Genomic DNA, 19765 nt, shown 5'->3' with positions numbered 1-19765 from the left:
CCCCACCCCATCAAGGCCGGGCACCTGGGTAACTCAGTGGGTTAAGCCTCTGCCTTCAGCTCTGGTCGTGATCTCAGGGTCCGGGGATCGAGCCCCACCATCAGGTTCTTTGCTAAGCGAGGAGCCTGCTTCCCCCTCTCTCTCTGCCTATTTGTGATCTCTCTCTCTCTCTCTCTGTAAAATAAATAAATAAAATCTTTTGTAAAAAAAAAAAAAAAGAAAAAAGAAGAAGGAGAAGAAAAAGGCTGCTAGACCCACTAGCTTTACTTCGTCTACCACTATTACTCTATTTGAGCTCTGACATTTTCTTGGTTTAAAACTATATAACCACTTACTTTTGGAGGCTGAGGATAGTAAGGAGAAGCTGTTGGCTACTGACCAACCAGAAGCACATAGAAATGTGCATTTCCACTTGCTTTGTTTTGTTTAATATTTGTTTATTTTTATTTGACTTGAGCGTGGAGCTCAAAGAGGGGCTCAATTCCAGGACCCTGAAATCATGACCTGAGCCAAAATCAAGAGTCAGATGCTTAACCAACTGAGCCACCTGGTATCCCCCAATTTTATTTTTAACCCATCACCTCTGTTTTCCTGGTTCTAAGAACAGATTCCACTAAGTATATAACCAATACTGATTCGATTCTTAAAAGGAGAGGACAGAGAATGAATAGAGCAAAGCTTTGTGAAGCTTCTTCACAAAGTACAACTCTGCCATTGTGAAAAAAACTAGTGTGGGGGCAGGTTAATTTACATGGAAATATAGTTGAATAGTTTATTATCTGCTGGACCAATGTTTCTTACTTCTTGCTTGCTCTTCCATTCAGAAGAAGCAAAGAAGCAAAACAAGAGATAAAAATTATAGTCTACTAGACTATAAACTGTTCTTAGAGACTACTAGAAAAATTAAAAATTCACTCACTCCACCAAATTGCTCATCATTAAATGTAAGTCCCAGGGCCCCTGGGTGGCTCAGTCCCTTAACTATCTACCGTTGGCTCAGGTCATGATTCCACAGTCCTGGGATTGAGCACTACATGGGGCTCCCTGCTCAGTGGGGGAGCCCTAACTGTGCTCTCTCTCTCTCTGTCAAATAAACAAATAAAATCTTTTTTTTTTAAAATGCCAGTCCAAAGATCCTACTAGAAAACTACAGAATGTTTTAATATGAGTGCATGTTCAAAGGTGTTTTCTAAGTCACCTAGCTCTTCTAAAGTTGTATTTCATATTTCCTATCTCTTGGTTCAACAATTTATTGAACATCTACAATAGGCTTATGATATTCTTGACACTGGAGATGTAGGTAAGCTACAAATGGTCTCTGATCATGAGGAGCTCAAAATGAGATTGGGAAGAAGCTACTGTACATGTAATTTTAATAAAACGTGGTTGGTCTAACAGCGAAAAAACACTCGGGATGTTGTTGGAGCACAGAGTGGAAACATAGAAGAGAACACAGAAGGTTTCCTAGAAGAACTGATGTCCCAAATGAGTCCTTAAGAAAGAAAGGCATTTAGCCAGGGGGAGGGATATTATAGGCAGAAAGAGGAGGAAATGCCTAAGGCAGAGAAGCCTGAACTAGCGTGACAGGCACTGCATAGGAGTGGGGGTGGCTAGGAACTCCAAGTAACGTTGCATTTCTGAAGACTAAATCAGAGACAAGGAGTAAAATCAAGGCCTGACATCCAGGCCAGCAACCAGGCTGTAGGATTCCTGTGGCCTTGATTCTCCGAAGTCACTGTTAGAAACATAACTATTCCTGAAGGTCCACTAGCGAACCCTTCTGGGGATGTCATGAGCTCCCTGAATCCAGGGAGCCCTTGGGAAACCCAAGTGCTCAACTAGTTCGAGGTCTCTACACCTGCGAGCCTCCAGAATCCCAGATTGCCTTAGATGACGGAGGATGCAGAACAAGCTGTCTCTGACAGACAGCAAGGTGTAGGTGGGCAAGCGGATATCCTCCTCCATCAAAGTTTGCTTTGTTAAGTCAAGGTCTGGAACAGAAGCTACTAGTAAAGGTCTGGCACAGAAGCTACTAGTAAACAGCGGAACAGAACCTGTCAAATATATGTTAATTAAGCTGAATTTGTACTTAAGTATCCTAACAAACAGAAGAACTCCAGATACCACAGACTTCTGTTGACTTCATTTTCCCTAATTTACCATATTAAAAAGAAAAAACAAAACAAAACAAAAATAACACTGTACTTGCCAGCTAACAGGATACTTCAGTAGATACGATGCAGTCACCCAGTTCTGACTAGGCCACATTTCTTGCCAGCCTCACAGGTTGCCTCAGGAGAACCCAGGGGCTATCGTTCCACCAGTCACAGGAGTTTCTGTCAGACTTTAGCTCATTCTTCCCCAATCCTCTCAACCATTCTACATGCGTCCCCAGCCTGAATGACTCCCAGCCAAGTGCTAATGTATAAACCTCCAGATCAGTATCATTTATTCCTATCAACTGAAGGTCCCGGGCCTTACCCCACATGTAGCCCTGCCTCTCCACTTTGCCTTGTCTTCACCTTTCTATTTTTACCACCGGAAAAAGCCAGCACTGAGGATTCCTTCCCAATACCTCTTCGCTAAAATGTTCCTTTGTTATCAAAGCCTTCCTTTCCTATAGTCAAGCTAGCCAAATCTCACTTCCTCCATTTCCCAAGCCATTTTCACACATAATAGTCCCTTCCTTTGACTTAATTCCCATAATCACTATTACTCATTTTCTAATAATGTATCTCACCTCGTCATCCAAATTAGCACATACATTCCTTAAAAACCCAGACCAAGGCAGACACATCCCCATGTCCCACTGGTGCAGCCTACAATGAGGAATCCATAGCTGGGGCTAGTAAATCTCCATTTAACAATAATGGTGTTGACATGCACGTGCATTTCTTGAACCAGTATTTTTATTCATAAAGGTAACCAAAAGAGCCTTTCTTGGAAGCAGACAGAGACTTCGGGAACTTTGCAGATTTATTTAAAAGGAAAAACCAAGACTGAAGAAGTAAGCAAGTTAAAGAAATGACTGAAAAAGGAATAAGACCAAGAGTGTCCCCACTTTATGAAAAGAAGTATTTAATAACTGGACACTATTCCCTCTGACAAAGTTATCCTTACCCTGAACTCAGTATTTTCCTATACTCAACAAAGGGTGCCATGCTTCCGATCACCCAAAATGTTGGATGATGCTGAAGTCATTCATAACGGATATGGAAACGAGGAATATGATTATGGGACCAATATTTACTCCTTCACCAGTGGGAAAGGGTATTTACACATTCTTGAAGTAAGACTCTCCAACACTCCAGCAGCTTTGGGGAAAGCTTGCCCAGGGTGGAATCTGACAGGGTAAATGATCCATCTGCATAAAATCAAGAGGTCGATGATATTTCCTGTCTTTGAAGACTGGTACAGAATACTAAACAGATCACATCACAGATTCCCCACCAGGAATGCTTACAACAAAAGTATTTTTACACAAATAAATAAAATGGGCCCAGAGCCAAGAATGCGAATTAGAATGATGGACTTTTTCAGCCAAATGAAATGACTGAAGCTGAAAGTATTCTCAATATTAAACATCTAACTGAGCACTCCTACCAGTTAAAAAAAAAATGAGCACAAATAATTATTAAATACATTAATAAATGTATACATACTAATATGTGACTATATTACCTACTTAATAAAGCCAAAATAGAAATTTTCAAAAGATAAAGATAAAAACAGGCCTTCTAAAATATTCTTCCTATACTCAAAGGACTAACGGGCACATCCCTTACGGTTCACAACCCCACTTTGAAACCAGCATATTAAAAAACTTATAAAAGTGCAAAGTCAAAGATAATTGCTCTAATTATCTGGAAAACTCCTGAATTACTTTCCTCCCTTTTCTGAAGCAGATGTGTCCTTAAAATCCAGAGCAGACCCATTAAGATTCTAATAGCAAAATGTCAGAAAATGGGAAATGCATAAAAAGTCTTGGAAGCTTTACACTAGTGACAAGAAGCTACAAAGTGTAAGTGACCCAGAAGCAGAATTGATTTTGTTTTTGATCTAAACTGTGTCCCCCATAATTGCTGTGATTTGCAGGCTCAGTGCTTTAACCCCTCTGCTGTTTCCAGCCACAGGAAGGAACTGGGTAGTCATTAAAAAACTGTCACATAAATAGCCACTTACCAGCTCACCTAGGGAGTGTAATGTTGGACAAGTAGTAAAGAAGACCAATTTTATTTATTTTACTACTTGTAAACTCCCTGAGGAAAGTGGTGAGCTGATAAATTTTCTGAACATTGAACCCGTAATTATCTATACAAGCGGATCAGAGTTACAGAGAAGTCAAACTGAATAATCAAAAAACTTTTATAATCAGCTTTGTAATGAATTCAGATACTGCCAGGCATCTTCTTTCCTTAAATTATGCAGGGACCACCAGCCGGAAAAATGGTAGAGCACAAAGGTCAAATACATCAGCCAAGGGACCAAGATCCACTATGTACTTGCTTGGAAACTCACTATCTGTATAACCTCAAGAGAGTTAACTCCACCTCTCTAATCCTCCATTCCCTCATCTGTAAAACGAGGAAGCTGACACTAACGGCCTTTTGGGTTTGCCGGGAAGAGTAAATGACATAAGGCTTTGAAAGTACTCAGCACAGCACTTGGTAAATATTTAATAAATATGTATTTTAGCACTGTTACAGTGTAAGGACTAGGTGGAAATCACCAGGGAGGAGGGAAAGAGGGTCTAATCCTGGTCAAGTCTATTGCAACATGATGTCCAAGCTGCTTTCAGGTCAACGACTGTTCTTCCAAAAATATCTGAGGAATATACATTGCTTTTATGGAAGCATTTTATGGAAGCATTTCCTAATTGCTTTTATGGAAACCATGGTTTTCAAGTAGATCCCTACTGAAGAAAGGAAAGGGAGGAGAGAGAGAGAGAAGAAGGAAGGAAGAAGGGAAGAAAGAGAGAGAGTTGCTTTTCTTCCTACCTGCAAAGGTTTTGCTCCCTATGTTTCTGGAAGCCCAGTCACCCATCACAGAGGTAGTAAGGCCCTGGTTCAAGGGGATAGACACTCATGGGCTACCTAGACCGGCAGAGAAAGGGCAGCTCATACATTACCTGTGCCCAGTGGTTTTTAAATACAATCAGGCATGTTTCTGGGTCTACTCCCTGCAGGCTCACGGCCTGCTGGAGTTTGTTTTCCGTCGTAACTGATGACATCATAAGTCTTCATAAATCAGTGCTTCTAAGTCATATTTAATTTTCAGGAAAATTTGGCAAGCAGTCACTAACTTTCCAGTATCACATAAGAAACGTAACTTCTTCACATTTCACTGTCATCTTCTGAAACCTGTAATGACAGTAACAAAAATGCATCTCGTTATGTTCATATATTAAATAGGACACTGGCCATTAAATTTAAGTAAGAACACAGACGTTCTCAAAATCTAACACAGAACAAAAATATCTACAAAATAGACATTTCTACCCATTCTTATTTACTCTTCCCTTGCTACTAAAAATATTTTTTAAAATGATGCTACCAAAGCTACACACATAAATTAAACAATTATTGGGTTTATTTTCTTCACTACCACCACCAAACCCCCTAGACAGTAAGTCTAATCATTCAAATCTAGTTTCTATAATCATTCAAATCTAGTTTCTATAACGAAGCAAGAAACTATCATGCCAATGTCTGTGGAATTTAAAAACATCCAGAAACAGAAAAGCCATTAGTTAATAGTGACAGAAATAAATGCCATAATGCAACTTTGGGTAGTTCTAAAACAGCACCCAGACTCCTGGGTCCAATATGATTAAATGTTTTTTTTTTTTTAATCAATGGCTGTCATAATGGAATCGAAAGCATTCTCAGTCATTTCATAGTTACAAACCAAGTTAAGGTTTCTGGCTTTTCCAAAAAATAATAGAATTCCAAGTAACCCTGACAAATCAGAGATAGAAATGATCCATCAAAAAACAAGATAGTGCTTCCTCAGTGAGAGTACAAAGTAGCACACTTACAAATGGAAAATGAATTATGTGGATAAAATATGAAGAGAGTCCGATTACCAGAGAGCCAGGAGGGAGCAAAAAGATATTGAGGTCATAGAGCATACAGCAAATAGGATCCAGTCGCATGGAGCTAACTCACAAAGAGAAGCAGCAATATAGGCCCAGTATCTCCCCAGTTTGGTCAGCTCACAGAAAGGACGGGGTCTGGTTCAAAAAACTATTTTTTTGAGTGTACAGACTGGAGAGTTTGAGGTACAGTGATTACATGATAATTATTAGTGCACTGGAAAACAAAATCCATGATAAAATTTCCAGACTTGTAGTACAAAAAAAAAAAAAAAAACAGCAATTTTTCACCCAAGTAATATGAAGGGTATTATGAGGAGAAGACCAGTCAACTGCTCCTCCTACAAACAATAAAATGTGAGAAAGGGGGTTTAAGGTGAGGATTTAGGTTAGATTTCTGGGTCAAGATCTTTGTAGGGAGTGAAATTAAACACTAGAAAGTTGTTAAGGCATATTCTCTTGGGGATGGGAGGCTAACCATTCAACATTCATATCTTGAAAAAAATGGTAGAACATAAGAATAGAAAACTGGCTAGAACTGATCATTCTGAGGAAAGGAAACATTTTTTAGGGAGAATGGAGGAGGATTAAAGTATAGAGAAAGAGGAAAGTCTGTTTGAAGAAGGCTTGCACAAATCACATACCTGAGGAAAACAGCTAATGTGTATCTTCTATGACTATATATTATTATTCAAATTGGTGAATTCCCTGACATGTAATTCCTAATAATCCAAATTTATTGTTCTCAATAGGACATTGTCCACTGCCAGCAATGGCTCTTTGTCACTGAGAGGCATGTTTTACTGGGCCCATCAGTATTTTAAAACCCAGAAGTGGCCTCCCCACACACAAAGGGTACGTGCTCCCCATCTCTGAGGTCTTGGCACTCCCTAGGATCCTACAGCCAGCCCCTTCACCTCACACAGGCTGGTCCTTGGAGGTAACATTTCAGCAGGCAACCCTGTTTTAAGTGATAATAAATAAAACAAAGTCTAATTCAACTCCCTCGTTGTCTAAAACATAGTATTTCTGTGAAAATGCTTTTATTCAGAAGGTACAATGATAATAATAAGGAAAATCAGAGTGTTTTGGTTTATCCCAGAGGTTCAAAAAGTACAGGACTCTTCAAGACTCCTTCCAGCTCCAGGATTCTCAGATTCATCTTGAAACATATGAGGGGAACATTCACATGCTAACTGCTTCTAAATCAAAATTAGAATCGTGCTCTCTAAGGTCTGTGAAGCCCGTTCTCAAAGGGACTTTGCATGCAATCCTTGCAGAGAGCAAGACTTTATTACAGACGAGATAAATATCTTAGCTAAAATCACAAACTACCAGTTAGTTTTGATGGAAATGGAATGTCTCCTGATTCCCAGTCCAGGGTTCCTTCTAGAAATCTTTATTCTTTCTCCTGGCTATGATCCCTGGCCCTATTCCCTTAAGGAAGCTGTATCTTCTCTGAGAAAAGTGCATCTCACTTGGATGATGCTTTACCCAATCATACTTCTGAAGCAGATGCCTGAAGAATGTGGTAAGTCAAGCAAGCCACATTTAAGAAGGAAACACCATGCCAGAAGATTCTATAAATGAAAATACTTCCGAATATACCCAGAGACAAAAGCGCTGGATATTTCCACTCTTTCTCTCTTATTCCCCTGTTAGAGTATTGGAGCACTAGCATGTCCCCAGGGCAATATAAAACTACAAGAAAGAGAGGGCTCCATATTGATGAGAGACAGAGAAAGGCGCCTTTCCTCAAGCGCCAAGGTTTCTATTACATTTCTGCATTCGCCTGTTGTCAGGCTTTACTTTCTTCCTTTTTGCATTTTTCCACTCCAAGCTTTTTATTTAACTCTCAGAGCACAGTTAAAGTCTCCAGTGAAGCACAGAGCAGGACAAAACTTAGCAAAAAGCCAGGAGCAAGTAGAAGAGGCTGCCGTCACCAGAACATGGGCTTGCACCATGTATGGCATTGTTGGACATTTCCCCCTTCCTGCCCTCTGCTCTCTTGGGCCTATGGTACCTAGGGTGGGGACTGCTCAGAGTGTTCCCACCACATATTCAGCCCGTTCTTCCCAAAAATACCCACCACATGCACACCAACTTGAATTTCATGCCTGGGAAAGAGCTCTGTAAACCATTCGGAGGGATTTTGTTTTCTTCAAATGAACCACCAATCCTGAAAAATACCTAAAGGCCTCTGTCCAACAGTGGTTGCCTATGGTTTTGTGGTGTGGTTGTTGAGGGTTTTTTGTTTTATTTTTGGGGGGGGGGGGGGGGGGCGGGGGCATGGCAGGGGGAGGAGCTATCAAAACACTTGTATACACCAGCACAGATTTTATACCTCAAAGACAGAACGGACTATTGAGTAGTCAAATTTATATATTTCATTAATACTATATACAAAAATATTTTCATCAGTAAGGAAAGAAAAATGTTATTAAATCATGATTGAAGATAGAGATAACCGACATAAGAATTACAGGTATTCTTACTTGCCTTTTTTTAGAAAGTACATGATATCTTTTGACTATGAAAAAAAGCACACGCATAAGCTTCCATATAACAGGGTTATAAAATATACTATATAATCATAAAAGGTTAGATTCTAGTCTTCTAGATCATACCCTTTCTACCATAAAAATTCCTTCAACCTCATTTTCAAATAGACAGACATCTTTACCTAATTTCAGCCTCCTTTGAAAACTACAATACTTATTAGGAAAGCTATAAATGTGTGAAAATCACATTTTTCCACTGAACTACAAATGACTATATTTTAATATACCCCTCTTTCACTAGCATACTGAAATTACAGTGTAAACATTCTGGCATTTAACAATATATGATCTCATGCCATCTTTCTTTTATCTATTTAAATATAATATACTCTAATAATGGATTACAAAAAAAATTCTTTAAGGAAAAGAAATAATGGTCATCTTAAGGGGACACAGAGCCAAGGAAACATTTTTATTAAGGAAAAAGTGATATTTGCAAGCCTAATGGGAAAGAACCAATGAACACAGAGAATTTGAAGATAGATAGATTGATTGATTATTGTTGGTTTTTGGTTTTGGGTTTTTTTTTAAAACGATTTTAGTAGAGCAATTAGAGCAGAGGAAAGGCAAGGTCAGTAACACAGCATGGAGAAGCCTAGAGATGAAAAAGAAGCCATGTGGAATCTTTTGGAGTCTTTCCCCAGCGAGTTGCCAGATGAGAAGTAATCTCTTAAACCTGATGGAAAGACATGGCAGGCTCCCTCCCTTCTCCTTCTTCCCTCCTCGTATTTCTCTGGTTGGTCTGTAGAAATGGTTCGAGAGATTAGGTGGATTTAAAGTGGAGAACAAAGGGTGAGGACTAAGAGATTTTAGCTCAGTTGTCCAAGTGTGGAAGTCAGAAAACGCCAAGTCGCCTCTTGGGGACTTGAGCTCTGAACTGGGACACGGGCCCCAGGACTACGCAGCAGTGAGACCTTGAGAGGAAAGCTGGGATCTTGATTTGGAACCTCTTAGGTGGGTTAGGACTACATGATTATCTCTCAGGTCTCCCTCAGCTCAAAAGTCATGATTTTCTGTACTTTATTCCAAGTGATATACTAAGTGGGGAGGGGTAAGAAGATAAGCTTTGAAGAAGGATAATGGTCACTGTACAAAAGTTCTTTGTAAGAATTCCAGTTATAAATGGATTCGATCTGTATTCTTTTTAACTATTAAAGCATATTTCACTTAAAGAACCTAAAACACAGGAATCAACCATCTCAAATATAATTCAGTTTGTTTGGTTTTTGCCAGTAGAAGAACTCATTGTTTTAGAATGCATTTTCGAATGCCCTGAATTGGCCGCTACCAAATACATAAAAAGTCGATTACTGTAAATGTGCTTATCATGTAAAATTCCATCTGGGGTGAAGACTCTTCAAATATTGGGAACACCTAAAGAGAGAGGAAACTTCTGCCCTCAATTACAAGTAATAGCAGTGGGGAGAGGGGGATTCAGTGTGGGTCAAACTACCTCAGACAACCTCTGCTTAGAGCCTAATAAAATCCTATTAAATCTAAATCCTCCCTGTGCTGTAATCCTCTGGCCCAGTTTCCTTTTCTCTCTCGCTGTCATATCACATAGCAATTCTGGACTGTGAAAAATAAAGCAAACATCCAATAGCCCCTGACTTTCCTGGACCTTGTCCTAGGGCTCCCTCAACCTGCCATAGTTTTTGACTCTGGCTCATTCGTTGATGACTGTCCATTATTCAGTAAAGCAGAATCTCATTTTGTCCTGCCAAGTTGTAGGTCACCAGCTAACACAGAGTGCACACCAAGAAAATTCTCCCCATACATACATTTCAAATAGTTTCAGGTTTTGATAAGTGCATATTTTAAAATAGTATCGAGACAGCCGAAAACTGTCAATAATTCCTTGAAATAGTTCCATCATGTTTTTACATTTTAATTTCACAAGAACCAGCTGCCGACTAAGTCATACCCAAGTGCCATGCAATGGATAAGCAGAAAAAAATGGAGTAGAAAAATCAAAGTTAATATTCATATTCATACCTAGTATTATTTGTTTGGAAACTTGATTTTTAAGGTTATTTAAGAAACTAAACCACTATTGGTAAGGATTTGGAATGTAAAAATTACAGCTTTTGAAAATTATACCCAGTGTTGAGACAACAGCTCACTGATGACTGAACAGAGAAGTTTCTTGCACACATTGAGTGATTTGTTGAAACACGAAAACTGGACCACTCTCGGGGAGTCTCCCCAACAACCCAATTAATCACTACAACCTTGGTAGTATGCCCCACCCTTTCACACCACTATTTTGTTGAAAGCTATCAAGGGACAGCTCAGTCAAGATTTCTCACACAAAGTCCTAAAACTTAACTAAAGTAAATGCAGCCCCAAGATGATCCAACCACTTCTCTGGGGTAATAGTCTAAAGCAGAGATTTTACATGCTCTGAATCTAAGAACCTTCTCATACTAACGAAGTTCTTCTCAAGAAATGTTCCTGGGGAAAAAAAAATTTTTTTTACGTTTTTGACCAACATGCCTCAGTCATTTTCTGTGGAAAAGTAAGTACTTGAGGAAGTTGTGCTGTTGAGTCTGTACTTGTCTTTATAGCTGTAGTAATCAGAATGAGTTCCCTCCCAGTAGTTTTTCAAATGCTTTCAGTGAAAATTTTCAGATATGAAACCTGTAGCATAATGAAAGTGAGGTGATGACTGCCTTTTGAAATAACAATAAAAGATTCTTTTGCCAAAATGTCCTCCACCCATCTGTGCATGGCGTAAGATACGCAAAATGCAATGAGGGAAGTACCAATAACATTCCCTGTAGATCCACGGATCTCATAAATTGTTGGCATCCTTCTCTGGAGAGAGGGGGCGGTAGTCTTCAGCCAATTTTTAAAACAGTGAATGAACTGCCCCCCCTTCAAAATAAGGTTAAAAGTCATTTTGAAGATGCATTCATGGTAAAACCATGAAGAGTCCCAAAGCAGAGGCTAACAACCAGTTCCACTACTAAAGGTATGACCGAAGAGAGCTGTGGAACTTTTGTGACTTGAATTGTAAATAAAGGTTCTATCTCAAAACCATGGGGGTTGTTCTAGCCGTATGAGTAACCAGATTCTTGAATAATAATCAGTTCAGGTCTTGGTGCCCTACAAATTTCATAGCTGGCTGGGCACTTCCTCTCCTACCCAAAACACTGCAAGGTGAGGTACAAACTCAATCAGATCAGCATTTATTATGATATGATCAAATGATCAGATCATATGATATGATCAAATGATCAGCATTTATTATAATGTTAGCAAAGGCTCAGAATCAACAATCTGCTTGTCTCCTAAAACATTATCCTTGTGCTGATTAGGACAAAGCACTCTTCTTCACCAGTCTACAGAATGGGCCACAAAGTTGTACTACACACATGACAGAAATAGTGAAAGCCACGGGTTCTTGAGCTAGTTGAGACTGGTATCTTGCCTTCAAGTCAGTGGAATAATAGCAGCACTTAAGTGATAACCTAACACTATAAAGTTCTAATTTCACATTTATTTTTTATGAACAGAAAAATAATGTAACACTTCCTTACATGTAAATATAATAATCCCTCTAACAAATGGTACCAGTGTTGTATAAAGATTTAAAAGTCTGCATTTTCTCATCCATGAGTAGGTAAAGGATTTTAGAAGTACATAATAAAAACCTACTGGCTTAAAGTAGTTTACTGCTCACGCATTTCTTATTGCCACAATCAGTTCATCATCAAGAGAAGATGTCATACTGATAAAAATAAAAAGTGAGCTCTTCTAGAAGCCCTGAAAAATTTCAGGAAGAAGAAATTTTTAACTTGAAATCTCTCCCCTCTGAGCAACTACTACATATTTACAGTCCATATTTACAGGTAACAAGAGGTGACTTATGAGAAGTAAAAATGAGCGCCCCTCCTACACCTCAGGTGAGAGCATGAACTGCGTTTCTACCGACAGAGAACTATTTGGCAACAGTCTTCAAAATTAAATTGGGTCAGGAAAACCACTTCTACGCATTTATCCTAGGAAAACACGTTGACCTTGCAAAATGGCAGAATGACAGACAGTAAGAGCTGACATGTATTGAGCAATTCTCTGTGTCGGGACTATTTGAAATACCTCACACCATTAAACCTTCTCAACAATCCTGTGAACTCTACTCCCTTCTTTCACAAATAAGGAAACTGAGTCACAGAGAGGTAATCAAGGTCTAATCAGGGTCATACAGATGTCCTGAGATCTGTCTGATCCAGACACAATCCTTTTAACCACTAACCTAACTACAGTGATGTCCTTTGGTGTCGAGGGTAAACAAGTGGAAAGATCTTCAATATCCACCAGCCATGGCCTAGTTATATAAGTTAGGCACTTTTATATAATGGAATCTAGGTCACAATTTAAAAAAAAAAAAATAAGAAGAAGAAGAAGAAGAAGGCAGCTCTGATATCAAAAGGCTGTTGGAATACGGACAGAACATCAAGTACCATATGCCACCGTTTGTACAAGAAAAAAAGGAATGTGTTACTCTGTATGCCTGTACGTGCACAGACCATCTGTGAAAGTCCCCAAGAAGGTATGTAAGGTGCCTTAGCCTGCCTCAGTGGAGTGGCATGGGGTGGCCTCGGGGACAGGGGAGGCAGGAAAACTTCGTTTCACTGTGTACCTTTCTCTGCTTTTTGAATTTGGTACCATGTTCATGTTCTACTTAGCAAAAACATTTTTTCATTTGAAATACAAGCCAATGGGGGCACCTGGGTGGCTCAGTGGGTTAGAGCCTCTGCCTTCAGCTCAGGTTGTGATCCCAGGGTCCTGGGATAGAGCCCCACATTGGGCTCTCTGCTCGGCAGGGAACTTGCCTCCCTTCTTCTCTCTCTGCCTGCCTCTCTGCCTACTTGTGATTGCTGCCTGCCTAATAAAATATTTTAAAATAAATAAAAATAAAATATAAGCCAATGAACATCCCAAACCAAAGGAAAGTACCCAAGTCCAGCTTAATATAGCAGTTACAGTGCGCCAGAAGTCTCTTCTTCATCTCGCCAGGAAGGGAAAGGTGCCCTGCAATAATTACAGCCCGATGGGTATGAGTAGGGATTGAAGAATATCCTAACATAATATGCCACTTGAATCAATTTTAAGGAGCAGAGAATGTTTGAAAACATTCAAGAGAAAACACACAAGGGGAAAACAACTACATCTACACTTACGAACTGTTAACTTCCAATGGAATAAATATGAGCAAAAATGACACGGTAAGAAAGCGGAAAGAATTCAGAAGAGTGGCAGTCTTATTCTTGAGGACCGCTTTTCTAATGTTTATTTTAATATTATCAGGCAATAATACTTATTGGGTTACATTTCTGTAGTTTACCTTTCCTTATGGGGGTCATAGCGCTGGGAATATGAAAAGTTAACGCTCTGCCAAAACTTCCGTCAGTTTAGATCACTGTTTCTCCAAAAGTAGTTGGAGGAATCCTGGGCTCTCCAGGGTCTCAGTCATTTTTCTAGGATCTCTTTTGAAGAAAAAACAAAAGCCGTCTAAGTAAATATAGCTCACTGTGACAATCTCTCATATCAAGAGAAGCTCCCCGCACTGCGGTTTACAGAAGCTACAGAGAGCATGAGAGGGGAGAAGGTCAGAGGGAGAAGCAGACTCCCTGTGGAGCTGGGAGCCTGATGAGGGACTCAATCCTGCGACTCCAAGATCATGATCTGAGGCGAAGGCAGTGGGTTAACCAACTGAGCCACCCAGGCGCCCCATCATCTGTCTTTTTTAATAGGTTTTTTTTCTACCTGTACAAACCTCAATCTTTCGAACTCATATTTGCCATGAAAACCAAAGATCATGATGCACCTCCAAATGAATTTCTTCGACTTTCTCTGAAAAATACCACACCGGTGAGCACCAGCTCCCCCTACCCTGTAGCCTCCCTTTTACCACTAGCGTCGTCCTGTGGAAGTCCGGTACGGAACTTGGTAAGAGACTGCTTACTCCTGAACAGAGCCACGCTTTACCTCAAGGTGAGGTACACTCTTGAGTTTATGTCTCCCTGAGCGGAGAGAGGCACGCGCGCGCAAGCACACAAGTCTAGCTCTGCACACAGACGTAAATACTAATTATTAGTGGCTGCCTCTTCAGAGACACTACAGTAGAAGAGCCATATGTAATTTGCAATTAACAAAGGGTAATGGAGGCTCTAATTTCTGCTTGGGGGGTCCAGAATTTAGGCTGTGATGCCTTTTCAAGAATTTAAGTAGAAGCTGAAGCCACTTGCAGGAAGCAGTCCCTCTGTTGCGCCAGGAAGGCTTACTCACTGGATGGCTGCCAGGCCCCTGAGCAGACCTGCGGAGAGGCTGTCCTCATGGGGAGGAAGGCACTAATTTATCTATAAGCCTCCAGAAGCAACTGGGTAGATCGTGAGTCTTCCACATTCTGCTTCAGTTCCTCTACACTTGCCTCGAGAGAGACTGGCACAGACTGGAATGGTTTCAGCCTACCCGTACTTCTTTAATTAAAACTCTTCTCCACTAAATTAACATGTGTGTATCAGTGTCTTTTGTACAGAAGGGAAAGAAAGAGAAAGCAAAAGTGAGGAAAGAAAAATCAAAGATGGTGTTTTAAATTCGGTTTTGCTGGAGACACATTTTGCAATGGGCACCATTTCTCCCTAGAGTTAGTGTTTCAGGTAGAAAACAATGAGCAAGAGTAGACAAGGGTCCCTACTTTTCCCTCAAAGCATCCGGCACTCTAGAGCTAATTGAGTTCTAAAATCAAAGGAGCTGTGAAGAGAATATGGAAGCAAAGGCATTCCTCTTTTTGGAAGAATAATTTTATATAATATTACCATATATATGCATAATAATTCACTTCCATTCTAAATCCTGCAGGATTAGCAAAAATTGATGATCTGACTCGGTACCATTGGAATAGAATTGCAACTTACCTGTTGCAAAATGAGGCTCTAACGTGAATGCACAAGGCAAGACACGCAAATACTCACAATTCTTTTTCTCATGAAGCTGGAGAAATACCTGAGTATCCCAACAAAGCAGTAGGCACTTAGGGTCAGGATGTACCCCAAAAAAGTGCATCTTCAAATATAAGAAGGACTCTCACCACACTGAGACATTCACACGATGACAGGGAGGTAGAAAGTAAGGCCAGGCAAGAAAAGAGCAGAACATCTACAATTCCCTTAGAGCAAACTCAAAATATCTGAAACTTTTCAATCATTGTTTTCTTTCTTTCTGGTTTGTTTGGTTTTTTTTTTTTGTCAAGTACGTCCACAGTGGATGAAGTTACTGTACAACACAGAGTAATTCCCCTGGAGGAGCTCCACAAACATTAATTACACAGCAAATCTGCACTAATTCCGAGTAAATTATATTTCCTGCTTTCACGGAAAAGGAACATAGGTAAACCATGCAGGAGACAACGCAAGTAAAATGAAAGACAGATTTTTTTCATCCAGTCAACATGGCTCTGTTTCTACAGTATTTTACATTTATGCCCAAAAAATAGCATAGAAACATTGCCAACTACCAGTTCAGTAATAAACACCATCTTCTGGAGAAGGATCTTCTCAGAGGGGAGAAGAATGATGACAGAATGCAAACCCAACAAACGTCAGTATATGGATTTCTGACAGGCCCGATCATGCTAATGTTAGTATTTATCTGATGAATCAATAGTGAAATTAGTCACAATAACTTTGGGCCCTGCCACACAAATTGCTCATTTCTAAGCTCTTTCTGTGGGAAATCTAAGAGAATTGTGAGTTTCAAGTCTGCCCATATTTAGTTCTGAGGGCTTCTAGAAACATACTTATTATAATTAAGGTACATTTAAAATATAAGTATTTACCTTATCACCAGAAAATCTCACGTTTATACTGAAAGAATAAAACGATTCTCCCCAAAAAGCTGCCACAACCTTTCTCCATTGTGTGCTGAGAATTTAAGTATTGAAGTATGAAAAAGGTAAAGGCTGCTATAACGCCATAACTAAGTATTTTATATGATTATATCACAATAACATCTTTAGTCTACCATAATCAGTATTCTATATTTGTTGCCTGCACAAAACTATAATTACTCGTTGATTTGATCAAAATTACTAGGTGACTTGGGCAATTCAGTCTGCCAGCCAGCCTTCAGGGTAATTAGTCAAATCAACAGTATATCAAAATGACTAATATGTTTCTGAATCATAGATTAGACTATCGGCAACATCGTGGCAAAGCTCAGATTCAATTCCAAACCTCAGTTCATCTTGTTTTAACTCCTTGGACTATTCTCCTCATAATTTAATTTACTCTGTACACAAGTTGAGGGTTTTTCCTCCCCTTCGAGGGAAAAAGGAAAGTGACAATAAAAGCCAAAGCACAAGATTCAATAAAATCAGATACTCTTGTTTCAAAAAACAAGGGGAGGTGGGGAGTTGTTTCTTTATTGTGTATAGGGGGTATAGCCAAGGAAAAAGAAGCAAAAATGGATTCCTACCAATCAAACCACCTCTCAGTGCTTCAAATTCCATTAAAGGCCACAATTCTGTTGATTTGATGCCAGATGCCTCTAAAATGTTCTTACCCAAGAAAAGTGTGTTTTTGAAAGAACAAGGAAAGCAATACATTTAAAGGCTGGAGAAAATTTTCTTCCATTTACTTGGGTCAGTGAAACATCCATCATACAGAGACACAAACACCTTACAGAATAAAAGATCAGAGGAGTTACACTAGTAGAAGATCTAAGAGCCAGTGCCTCTGGGGGAATCAAACAAGTAACTGTCTGAACAGATCCCCCTGTGATTTCTCTCCTAAATCTGGCTTATGTGATTGGGGGAGTAAAACCACAAAGCAGAACATGCTAGCCAAAAAAAATGTGATTAAAAAATCATTAATTCTACTCTCTCTCTGGAGAATCTTTTCAAAGTCGTTAAATAGAATAACTATATAATGAAAATTTTTTTAATTCAAAAATGTTCAAATTATCTACACACGAACTATCACCAAGCATATGAAATGAGCATATGCTCAGCATAACAGCACAACCAGTATAAATAATGGTAAATATATTGGCTACATTGTTACAAAAGTGCCAAAAGGACCTAAATGCATTTAACAGAAGCTCTCAGATCTAATTCCACCTGATGGGCAAAAAACAAAACAAGAACCACTCTGTCCACCCCGTCACAGTAAAGTTCAAAGAATAAGTTATCACTAAAAGTTGAGGGGGGTAGAATTCAAAGCAAATATGTAACATGTCCAGTAAAATTTAGCAAAAAATTTCCAGCAACCCAGGGCTCCTGGGTGACTCAGTTGGTTAAGTGCCTGCCTTCGGCTCCAGTCATGATCTTGGGGAACCCCATGTTGGGTTCCCCACTCAGCAGACAATCTGCTTCCCCTCTCTCTCCCCTCCCCCCACCACTTGTCCTCTCTCTTTCTTTCTCTCTCCCTCTCAAATGAATAAATAAAATCTTTCAAAAAAAAAAATTCTAGCAACCCAAAACCTCTGGTTGCCAGGATCAAAAACATTATGCTGAACACCTACTAAGTCCCTGCCTTCAACCTGTCCTATCACTCTCTTTTTTTCTCTAAACCTCTTCATCCCACGGCAACATAGTTTCTACTTTGTGTTACAGCTGTTGCAGACCCAGACTCTGGTCTTCTTGAGGGTAGGGATCACATCTTCTTGTATTCATGGGTGATTCAAGAAGCACTTATCCAACTGCCCTAGATGTGTGGAGCATGTAAGATCCAGTCTGAGGGGCGCCAGGGAGGCTCAGTGGGTTAAGCTTCCCCCTTCAGCTCAGGTCATGATCTCAGGGTCTGGGATTGAGCTCCACCTCAGGTTTTCCGCTAAGCAGGGAGTCTGCTTCCCACCCACCACCCCACCCCCACCAGCCTGCTTCTCTGCCTACTTGTGATCCCTCTCTCTCTGTCAAATAAATAAATACAATCTTTGGGGTGGGGGGGCGCTGGGGGAATAAGCAGCTCACAGTAAGGAGAGGTTTGCCTGGGCAAGGAATAGTCAGAGCTGGTGAAATGAACTGCCAAACATGGGGCATTCGCTCTGCACAGCAGCTTGTGAAACTGTCTTTTTCATTCTCAGGACCACTCAGTGAAGTAGGGCCTATCATACCCATTTTATTGTTGAAGGAACTGAAGTTTACAGCAAAGTGAATGTTTACATGAAGCAGAGACAGAAGGACTAGGAGGACTAGATGACAGAGAAGGGGAGTCCATCACAGCCATGGTCAGGAAAAGGAGTCGGAGTGGCTTCACCAAAAAGGGTTCTTTCACGGATACCATGTTTGTACAAGAACATATCTGATAGTGACACAAGGCAGCAATTCACCTAAGCAAATGAGGCATCTGTGATAAAAACAGGATGTGATTCCCAGCATTCTGGCTCCTAGTGAAATATCTCCCTTCGTTATTTATTTGACCGTGATGTCAAGAGAACAGTGTCATGGAATTTGTACGGACCACAAGTCCAACTCTTAGAGAGATTAAAAGTTTGGTAATAAATAGGGCGCCTGGGTGGCTCAGTGGGTTAAGCCGCTGCCTTTGGCTCAGGTCATGATCTCAGGGTCCTGGGATCGAGTCCCGCATTGGGCTCTCTGCTCAGCAGGGAACCTGCTTCCCTCTCTCTCTCTCTGCCTGCCTGTCTACTTGTGATCTCTCTGTGTCAAATAAATAAATAAAATATTAAAAAAAAAAAGTTTGGTGATAAATAAAACAATTGCTTGAAGAAGCTATAGCCACTATAGTCAACCAGTCATTGCTACTGCCACACCATATCACTCAAACAGTCTAGAGAACTTGGGGTGTCAGCCACTAGAGAAGCTGTTCTATTTCCCTGCTTACACAAGGTCTAGCTATGCAAATAAAATCCAACGGGTTTGTGATTCCAATGCACGTTAGAAAGATGAACAAAACTGATTATCCTGCCAATTAAAAAAAACAAAAACAGGAACATGAGCCATGTAATATATCCCAATTCATCACTTCAGTTCTAAAAGAGGGGATATATCAAAAGATGCGTTACCCAAAACGCTGATTCAAAACATGTTTGTGTTTGCTTTTCATGTGGCATATACTGATCAAATTGAGGAACGGCTCATAAATTC

The 19765-nt window shown here is 40.0% G+C and overlaps 1 protein-coding gene across 5 annotated transcripts in view; it reads right to left on the bottom strand.

Moving 5' to 3' along the window:
- The window catches only part of FAM160A1 (family with sequence similarity 160 member A1), a 225879-nt gene that overhangs the window by 72577 nt on the left and 133537 nt on the right, over positions 1 to 19765 (bottom strand). For 3 of the 5 annotated variants that reach the window (XM_032332513.1, XM_032332509.1, XM_032332511.1), the window contains one exon: positions 5129 to 5360. In XM_032332513.1, coding sequence (XP_032188404.1) covers positions 5129 to 5233 — 105 coding nt within the window. In that variant the 5' untranslated portion in view covers positions 5234 to 5360. Of the gene's footprint in view, positions 1 to 5128; positions 5361 to 14005; positions 14148 to 19765 lie in introns of all 5 variants that reach the window. The other 2 variants (XM_032332510.1, XM_032332514.1) reach the window with 1 other exon arrangement.

This window comes from Mustela erminea, chromosome 2 (assembly GCF_009829155.1).
Source record: "Mustela erminea isolate mMusErm1 chromosome 2, mMusErm1.Pri, whole genome shotgun sequence".
In the NCBI taxonomy this organism is placed as follows: domain Eukaryota; kingdom Metazoa; phylum Chordata; class Mammalia; order Carnivora; family Mustelidae; genus Mustela; species Mustela erminea.
This window is presented reverse-complemented; position numbering and strand designations above follow the sequence as displayed.